Raw genomic sequence first — 10,223 nt, 5'->3', positions numbered from 1 at the left:
GGGGCCTGCCAAGCAATTCCCTCCAAGAGCTCCAGGTAATCCCCGTGCTCGAGGGCTGCCTCGGCAGAATTATAGAGCTCTGGCTTTTACGATGCACAGCAACGGTATGCCGTGCTCACGACACGTTCTAGGTGGCTATAACTGGTCTTTTAGTTACCGTCCATGGAGAAGTCTCCCACAGATGGAAAAAGCTGAACCGAGCCTTCAATCACGTTGGGCGCCAGACTGCAGGTGCTTTGGTGTGGTTCGGCAATCACGTTGGGCGCCAGACTGGTGGAAGCTTTGGGGTGGGTCGGACAGTCGGGACGGACGGAGACGAGAGATCTCTGAAGTCAGATCTTGGAACATGCGGTTTATTGCAAAGGGCGTGGGTTTTTTTTAGGGGCACTGCTTAGAGCTGCCAGCTGCAGCTCGGAGCAGGCCCAAGAGAGCAAGAGTGTAAGTGTAAGAGTAAGGGTGGAGTAAGCGAAGAGGAGGTAAGTAAGAGAGTAAGTGGGTAAGGGAGTAAGTAGAGTGGAGTGGTGAAGTCCTGGTTACAATACAATAAATCATCTTCTGTACTGAATATTCTAATTGTCACTAACCAATCTAATACAAGATACAAATCCTATAGCATTTACATACAGCCTATAAGAGTTCTTATATTACCATAGAGTGTTACATCTTAACTTCTAAAAACTACTCTTTGGACCCCTTCTGCTGAGCTAGTAGGGTCTGCTCTGACCCTTGGACCTGCCTGCAAGCAGAGGGTATTGTTCAATCAAGAGGGGATTACCTTCAGTCAGCCATACCATTGTTTTCCAGTTGTTCAGTAACTAAGACTTGGTAATTCAAAGGTGGCTTTCATTTCGATGTCGCTTACAGTTTTCATATTCCCAAAATCTTTTGTCAGGCAATCATATTTATAAGGCTTTCCTGTTTCATCTTCCCCCAACAGGCCCAGCTGGTATTCACTGAGGAGTTATGAAAAAACTAAGACAAAATAGGTGAATTATTAACAGAAGTGTGTCATCTCTTGCCAAAATTATACCTGAATACTGGGAGCTAATGCTGTAATCAATAAAAGGTTCTGACATGTCGAGGGAACACATCGTTCCATAAGCTCAATATGTGTACTGAGCAGTTAGTGAAGAGTCTAAGAAGGGACACTGTGGAACTTCTTGACCTTTCTGATAAAAGTCACCAGTGTTTTTGTAATGAGAATTTTGGACTCAAAAACTTTGTGGAGTTCTTGGAAGAGGCCAAACACAAATGGAGATAAAGGTGATCCAGTCTACATGGATTTCCAAAAGCTTTTTGGCAAAATTTCTGATCAAAGACTTTCAAATAAACTAGGCAGCTGTGGAATAAGAGGGAGGGTTGTTTAAGAATAACTGATTACAAGGAAAGAAACACATGGTAGCAGAGTAACAGTCTGTCTTCACTAAGCCAGTAACTCACCAGTGTGGTGCCAGACCCGTACTGTTCTGCACATTTATAAATGGTCTGAAGAAGATAGAACACTGAGGAACAAAAGTTCGCTGGTAACATTCTAACTTGGCATACAGAACTATGGCTTGTAAAATGACTGTAACCAATCAGGAGAGAGCTGTAGTTACAGGCAGCTTGCACGAAAACATTGGCTCAGTGCTAAGGAGCAGGAGAAAAAAATAAAGCAAACACTGAATATTAGGGGCTATTGGGGAAGCAACACAGAGCAAAACAGAAGTCATCACTGTACCATCCACAGCTCCAATACTATGTATTGTTTGGAGACTGTGCATGGAAATGGGAAGGTCTCAGAGAAAGGAAACAAGCTATTGCTGAGAGTGGCTGACCTGGAAGGAACTGGCTACACCACCTCAATATGTAAAGTACCTAAAAGGGAATATGATACTGGCCTACAAAACTTCAAGTGGATGGACAAGACAGTTAGGGACTCATTCATATTTTCTTCTCCTTTAGGAACGAGGGGCCACCCAATGAAGACTGTGGGTCATGATTCAAGGTGAATAAAGTGAGGTTGACAACATGACACTCAAATTAGGCCAGCCAAATTAGACTTAAGGAAATTCTCATGCTGAAAGTAGCAGGATGTTGAGACAGTAAGATGGGGGATGTGATACTTGGCTGTGCTGGTTTTACTCCTACCTGGGTATCTGCCTCTAACTCCTTTCTGTTGCTGTTACACATGTTCTTAGTCACAGATAGTCCTTCTTGGCAGCAGCTTTCCTCACAGCTGGCAAGGAGCTTAGCTCCCCCAGCCTTTGTCTCTTTTGTTTTCTGAGCTTCAGAGCACGTTTCAACTATGCTCCATAGTGCAGCACTCAAGTGGTGCTGGCCACATCTTCAGTGCATCTGGTATGACAGCCAGGTGCCTTGTGCAGCAGTCCTGCTGTTTTCTTGACATGTCTCTTGATGCCCTGCTGTCTTGTTGACCTCCAGAGGCACAGGTGAGATTACTCTGGCAGAGCTGGATCAACCCTGAGCCTGAGTGAGCAGAGCCATTCCTATGGTCATGGGTGGAGGCTTGCTCCCTGCTGCTTGGGAGGTTAGGCAGAAGCTTTGCAGCTACTGTGCTCCAACTTGCTTTGCAGTTGCACAGCAGATGCCTGTTGGTGGTGAGACAATCTGAGCCTCTCCCTTGTGCTGAACCAAGAGCTCATCCAGCAAAACAAGCAAATGCTGTTCCAAGTCAAAAGTAAACTTTCCCCCATCCTCCTGGTTTAACTTTAACCCAGAACTGATCCAATCCACCCCAAGGTCACACTTGCTTGTGACAGTATGAGGAAACAGCGTGATCACGCAACTGGGTTAGGGGAAAGACTAATCTACTTCTCAGCTGCAGCATAAGCTTGAGCTGCTTGTGAAAGCTTGACATCTTGCACATAAAATACACTGATTTTCAACTGCTCGATGCTTTCCTGAATGTTGCACTGATTATTTTTTTCACATCTAAACTTTTAATCAGCAATAGGTAGGGAGAGTTTTTTGTTTCCCTTAGTGCTTGAATTGCAGAGCTGGCACTGACCAGGAATATATTTATTATAAACTGAAGACAATCAGCTTTACACCAGCCGACCCAGCCCCCTCCTCTCCACCTCCCAAAAAAAGGGTTTAAGTAACCGGCTCCACACTACTAGGCTACATATTCTTACCCCATTACTACATGGCTGCACAGGCAAGCAATTGTCAGTTCAAGGAACTGATTCAAATTGACTGAACAACTAGCCTAGTCTGCCTGCTCTGTGAATTGGAGCAAACTAATTCATGCTAAATTCAGGATAAGGATTTGCAATGCAGCTTCACAGGCAGAAACCTTCATTTAAATGACTGTGGGCTCCTTGAATGTTATTCTCCAAAATCTGTCACACATTGTACAGCCTAATTTTAAAAGAAATCATTCTATTTATTAAAATTTCTTTCTCAAAAACCTTTCCACATACTGCGGTACCATCTAATTCTTACTCATGTCATTGGCAGACCTCCACTGTTGCTGCAGGTAGGAAAGATCCTTCACTGCAGCCTGCTTTGCCTGCAGATGAAAGCTAGAGGGGAGAAATGGTCAAGAGGATCAGCATTTTCCTTCACATGAGCTGCAACAGAGTTGTCTGATTGTTTGACAGGAATGACAGGAAAGAAACAACAAAGAGAGTATAGATATACAAACTGTGCTTGGTGCACTTCTTATTAAATAATGACCCCCAAAAGACCAGCTATATTAAGCATGTCATGTTTTAGACATTTAACAGTCATCTGTGAATCATGAGCAATATCTTTGTGGTATTATACAGACACACAGGCAATTTATCATCTTTACCACACACAACCTGTAACCCTTGGACTCTTGAAAGAGCCCAGGTAGGTCTGTAAGTACATGAACTGGATGCCCTCTCTTCATATTACTCACTACTGTGTATGGACCAAGAAGCATACTGGGCTGCTTAGCAAGATAAAGGACACACAAACTAAGGGAGGAGTTCAGACAGCCTTTTGTGAAGATAGTGTAACTCTCCTCATTCCAAATAGTTCCAGTGAACCATGGCATCTTATGTACAGCTGTTTTCCAGTAAGGATGCTAACACCTTCAGTTCAGTAATAAATATGCAATTATTTCCCTGCATTTTTCAGGAAACAGGAAGAGAGAACTTTATGTCCAAGAAGCATTTGTATTCCATGCCATCTACAGCTGTAAACTCTGCTCCTTAATGAGACATATGTTAATAAACATTGCTAATTTAGTTTGGTCCTCTGAAATACTATCACAAAACATCCTACTTTCATTGCTCTCTAAAGAAACATGTCATTAGGTAAATTTTACTTTATCCATTTAGACATTACAGCTACAGTTGTCACGCTTATAATTAACTGTTAGGAATAATATCTTTTGTACATGAAGCCAGGCAAGCTGAACTAGTCAAGTTGAATTACTTTTGAAGTGCATGTAAAAGAATAAAAGAAAGCACCCAACTCAAATGTGTTATTAAAAAAAAAATCTTATTTAGATGTCTTAAAAAATACAAGGCATATTATATAAAATCAAATAGCTATCCATCGAAACTTTGTTGTATATCCCCATATAAGATCATGTACTGGCAAGTGTTAGGTAACAGTGGATAATCTCAACTAACATTTTATCCCAGTGCTAGCTGATACAAGATCAGCTTGTCAACTCAAATAGGATAACATTATATGCTTTTGTCATGTTAGTATTTACAGCACAGTAACTTGGAAAACAATACATAAGTCATACTATACCAAAGATAGTAAGCAGTCTAATCCGAGACGGTGAAATGGATTCTCTTCTTCTCTCTATAGCTTCAAATGATGTTCAGTGTAAGCAGGTACACAGAGCAAGGTCCTACACACAATCTGTTCGATGCTTAATACATTACAGTTACAGTTAAATAGAACAGATTTATCTGTTAATTAAATATACTAACAACACCAGACAATATTCCAGAGACAATATTCCAGAGAGTTGCTTTTTAGCAACTTTTACATTCAACAAGAATGTCTTCAGCCACAACTCACTTTTAGGTCAGCAACATTTTTGCACAGCATCTGAAATGTCTTTATTTTCCCCCCAGTCTAGTAGGAATATTTATCTGCTTATGATTTCTACACAAAATAAGCAGCTGTCAGTTCCAAATTCCAGGCTTTAATGTAATTAAAATGCAGAGATGTTTCTTCAGACTCTCTTGTACAAAGTAAGTCTATTGTCACTCACATCCTTTCATCAATAATAATAAAAGTTCACTTTTCTCAGTAGGTTGATTTAGTGGTCCTACTTGAGTTTGAAGAATAAGAATTTGATTTCTTGGGGTATCTGCTTGATGAGAGAGACACTTGCATCCTCCGTGTAGTTCGCACACTTCGGCAAAGAAGAGCATATTTCAGGTTGTCTCTGAAGTCTTTTGAAATATAATAATAGATGAATGGATCAATACAACTATTCAAAGTGGAAAGACAGAGCGCTGTTATGTACCACACATACAGATGACTCTGGCTGTAGGCTTTGAGGAGCAAATAGTGCACAACAATCAGCACATTGCTAGGTGTAAAACAGATGAGATACATGGACAGGACAACAACAATGAGTTTGATTGCTCTTTTTCTTTTCTTCCCAGTGCTTACATCTACGATGGAAGCACTCAGGGTCTTAATCATTAGTATGTATGCGACAGCAGTGATGATAGCTGGGATTAAAAAGAGTCCAATTGCAAGTGAGAGGAAATAATTGAACATATCATGAGCCAAAACATTTTCAGGCAACACATCATGGCAGGTTGTGATGTTAAGATTTGAAATATATGTTGTCTGATTAACAAGATACAATGGAATGGTGCCCAACAAAATCAGTATCCAGATAGCAATGGAGATGCCCAAAGCAATTTCTGATTTCTTTTTGGAATGCACTATGGGGTTCACTACAACCCAATACCGTTGCACACTGAGACATGTCATAAAGAGGATGGAACAGTACATATTTCCATAGAAAAATCCAACAAGTACTTTGCAGAGACCTTCACCAAATAGCCAGTTATTACCATTTAGATGGTATGAAATCTTCAGTGGGAACCAGACAACAAAAAGAAGATCTGCCAATGCCAAGTTAACCATATAAATCACGGCTGGATGTTTCTTCTTTGTTCGGAAAAAAAAGACCCAGAGGGCCATGGCATTACTTGGCAAACCAATTATAAACACAAAGATATAAACAATGGGAAGGAAAACCGTAGTCAGCTTTCCTGTGAGGACTTCTGCTGCAAATTCATCCACCTTGTATAACTCTTCAGAATTATTTGTATTTGGAACTTTCTGGCCAATGAAACTTCTTCCTCCTTGTTTGCGGGATCTATTATTCTCTAAAATTAAAAAAACAAAAAAACAAAAAAAAGTTGTTGTTGTTGTTGAAGTACAGACTTTTTGCCCTTTTAAAAAATAAATTAGATACATCAATTTACTCTGAACATTTGCGAACAGCCTTATCAACAGAAAAATTAAGACTGATGTTCAAACACTTGACAATTTATCTTTTATTTGTTTTAAATCTATTATCCAAAAGACAATCTTTATCCCTATTCAAGGATTCTACCAGCAACCAAAACACTTTTCCATGTCATCAGTGATAATAAAAATGCCTTGTTAAAATGGGCTGACAGGCTCTCCTACCACCTGAACAGTTACAGTAGAAACTGCTTCAAGTACCCCAGGGCACCATTAGCTTTTCACATAGCAGCGCCAGATTACCTGAGTGCTGGGACTTACAGAACTTCACAGCAGGCTAATGTAACTGCAGTAGAAGCTTTGCCAGTTTAGATGGCTCAGAATCAGGTATGCAGTATAAAGAGCAGATATTACCTTCACACTAGCTAAAACTGAAAGTCAGAATGCCATGTCCAAGGCCATGCAGAAGTGATCCCTAGGGCATGACACATTACAGTGTATCTGAACAGAAACTTGAACATACTAGCTCTGTGCACAAAGATGCAACAGGGTCCATTGTCTGGAATCTCCTTCAGGAGAGACGCTCTCTGTGGTTTCTACGCAAAGTGTTGGTTGGTAGAGCTGACAGCTAAGGCTGCCTCATACACACTCTGCTGCCACAACAAGCTTTGCTCTGCCTCTTCAAATGCTATGGGAGCTTACAAACCAAATGGGAGAGCCAGGCACTCCTGACTGCTGAGTCCTGTAGGACAGACTTCAGCCCAGTTCGGAACCCCTGCATGCACAACACAGTCCTCCTCTGCTGACAGGCTAAACTGCACAGGCAGACAATGTCCTTGAATGTACACCATTCCAAAAAGTCAGTCACCTACAGACTTCCAAGTCCATACAGCTGAACTGTACGGACATGTAAGTTGACTGGTTTTGGGAGAATTATTTCTAAACTCAGTTTCTATCAATATTTGTGGATTTGTTTAGCCACCCCCCCCCCCAGATGGAATATAAAAAAGAATCTTTTTGAGTACCTGAACAGTGAATAGCCATGAACAGTGTTGAAGCATGACCTGTTTGTTAATAAATAATTGATACAGTTCCAGAATGAAAAAATGCATACACCTTACATTTTAAAGAATTCTTACGCAAGAAATATGTAAATACACAAGTATGAGTGTTTTCCCAGTATAGATTCCCCAAAGTAGCCCACTTCAGATAGCTGTTCCTTTCAAATTATAACTGCAAAAGTCTGATGTACAACATTAGACTCCTGTCTAGACTCTGCAACCTTCTGAAGAGGTATACAGAAATACATATATATTAATGCTTTTTAGAGTTTTGAATTAAGTTATCCTAGATCCACTTCAGCACTTAAAAATCTCCAGGCCCAGGCCCCCTTCACTGGAAAACTGAGGTGTAAGAAAACTTTTTGCTGGTACAACAATATGGACAAATCTTTGGAGTAGACTGCAAACAGTAGACTGAAGACAGAAGCTTAAATGATCCTAACAAAACAACCATTCTAAAGAAAATTAATTCAAATGCCAAATAGTCATTTTGGTCTATATGTGGTGTAATTACAACAAGGCAGAATTATACAAATTCTCCTTTCAGATATTCAAGCCCCATGATTACATCAGCAATACTGTTAAGGACTGCAAAGTTTAATTATAATGCAGCAATCCTGGTTCCCTAACCTGAGCAGTGAATAGGAGAAGCCATAAAACCAGCCTGAAGGACATAGCTTATAGATACCAGATAATAAAGCGATAATTAGGTAAGCAATGCTGATTTTCTCAGGCTACAGCTTAGCTGAGAAAGTTTCTGGAGATGCTTGGAAGCAGACCCTATATTCTAAGTTGGTAGGAGTCCTAAGGATACAGTAGGAAAATGCACCGTACAGTGCTATGTTAAGCACCTGTCCATCAGAAAGTAGTTGATATTATCAAATTGCAGTCATACTATTTTTATTCCATTCCAAAGACTTAAAATATAGAGAACTAGAAGAGCAAATACTACCACTTTGTTCTCACTAATGTTTTGTGATCACATATAAAACAATGCTTTGTAATTGAAGTTCAGAGGGTAGGCAGAAAAAACAAAAACCTCACCAAAAAGTCCTAAACTGTTAGTGTGTGACATTACAGCAAGAGGTACACTAAAGTGAATGGACAGTACCTGAATCACAGACAAGACTTCGTATTGCAAGAGTGGCAGAACAGAGACAAAGGTTTGTTGTATTCTACTTTGTAACACACAGTGATTGCAGAGTCCAAGTCTTGTTTTTATGTAACTTTAATTCGAGCCTCAAAAGTTCTGACTACAGATACTGGGCAGCTTTTTTCAGTCCAACTAGCACCCTATACATATAGGGAGACAGTGTCCTGTTTCCCTGCAGTTAACACTCCCTCACCGAGTAACCAATCCTTTGTTAGGTATGTGCATTTTCTACATCCTTTTCTTACTCTTCCACCACTTCCCGTTTTCCATAACAATCGAGGTCTTTTCCAAGACGAGTTTCACTCTGCTTGACTCACATACAGAGAATGCGGTCGACTTGCTAATCTGCCCACGGGAAAAGCGTATTCTCCGCCCACAAAGGACTGTTTCAATACCTTTGCCATTTGTCCAGAAGATATAACCCACTACATAACAAACACAGGATTATGCCTACCCTGCAGGCACAAAAGCGACAGCACCACGGAGTATCCAAAAATTAACTAGTTTACTCATGGTAGTAATACCCCCACATTTAAGATTATCCTGGTTTTTGGATCTGCAACCCAGATTCGACACAACGCCATAATGGCATCAGCCTGTCTGAAATCTGTCACAATAAAACTCTGGCTTAGTCAATCTCCTGTGGTTGGGATGGGATCACATTTTCAGCTCAGTTCAGCTCCCTACTCCAGGATATCAAGCGCCCCGCTAAAACTTTTGTGCACATTACTTTTCCCTCTCTCCCTCGTCCCCGAGAATTCCAAATTCCTCACTTCGTCCAGGTCAGACAGTTAGGCTATTAAGTGGCAGTATAATTTCAGGAACTCTGCTCTGAATAACACAATTTGCAGGTACCTATATCTATCCCTTGAGAAAATATGACGTATACTTGGCTTCAAAACGCATATCCTATGCTTGGCTTCAATATTTACACAATCTTTACGCATATGATTTTATTAGGTAAATAAGCCCAGGATAAAATATAGAAGGACACAGCGCAAAGGTACGCAGATATGGCAGTGGGGTTTATTATAAAATGCGGCCAAAAATTAACATCATGCAGTGAAATATTAATATGAATGACTGCTTAGATTCTTTTTCCTCAAACAGCACTTTAGTTCAACAAGCAATAATATAGAATAACAATTTTAAAAGAATCCTAGCTTTTTAGAGCACAGAAAAAAAACCAAGAACATGGTCTTTAAAGTTTTTTCATGTTTGTCATAAGGGGGCGGGGAGGGGACTACAAGAAGGTTGGAGAAGGGCTTTTTACAAGGCCACTAAGTGACAGGACTAGAGAGAATGGTTTTGAATGAAAAGAGAGCAGATTTAGATTAGAGAGTAGGAAGAAACTCTTCATGTGAGAGTGGTAAGGCATTGGAAAAGGTTGCCCAGAGAAGCTGTGGATGCCCCATCCCTGGCAGTGCTCAAGGCCAGGCTAGACAGGTCTCTGAGCAACCTGGTCTAGTGGAAGTTGTCCCTGCCCGTGGCAGAGGATGTTGGAACTAGATGGGCTTCACGGTCCCTTCCAAGCCACACCATTCCACGGTCCTCTACAAGGCGGGGGAAGCCAAAAAGCC

General features: G+C 40.7%; 1 protein-coding gene across 1 annotated transcript; it reads right to left on the bottom strand.

Moving 5' to 3' along the window:
- Positions 1-4,457: 4,457 nt before the first annotated feature.
- F2RL1 (F2R like trypsin receptor 1) lies at positions 4,458-10,215 on the bottom strand. The gene has a single exon (XM_017743722.1). It carries the CDS (start codon positions 6,436-6,438, stop codon positions 5,245-5,247), a length of 1,194 nt encoding a protein of 397 aa, XP_017599211.1. The 5' UTR covers positions 6,439-10,215; the 3' UTR covers positions 4,458-5,244.
- Positions 10,216-10,223: the final 8 nt, after the last annotated feature.

The sequence above is a fragment of the Corvus brachyrhynchos genome, unplaced genomic scaffold (genome assembly GCF_000691975.1).
Source record: "Corvus brachyrhynchos isolate BGI_N302 unplaced genomic scaffold, ASM69197v1 scaffold8, whole genome shotgun sequence".
In the NCBI taxonomy this organism is placed as follows: Eukaryota; Metazoa; Chordata; class Aves; order Passeriformes; family Corvidae; genus Corvus; species Corvus brachyrhynchos.
This window is presented reverse-complemented; position numbering and strand designations above follow the sequence as displayed.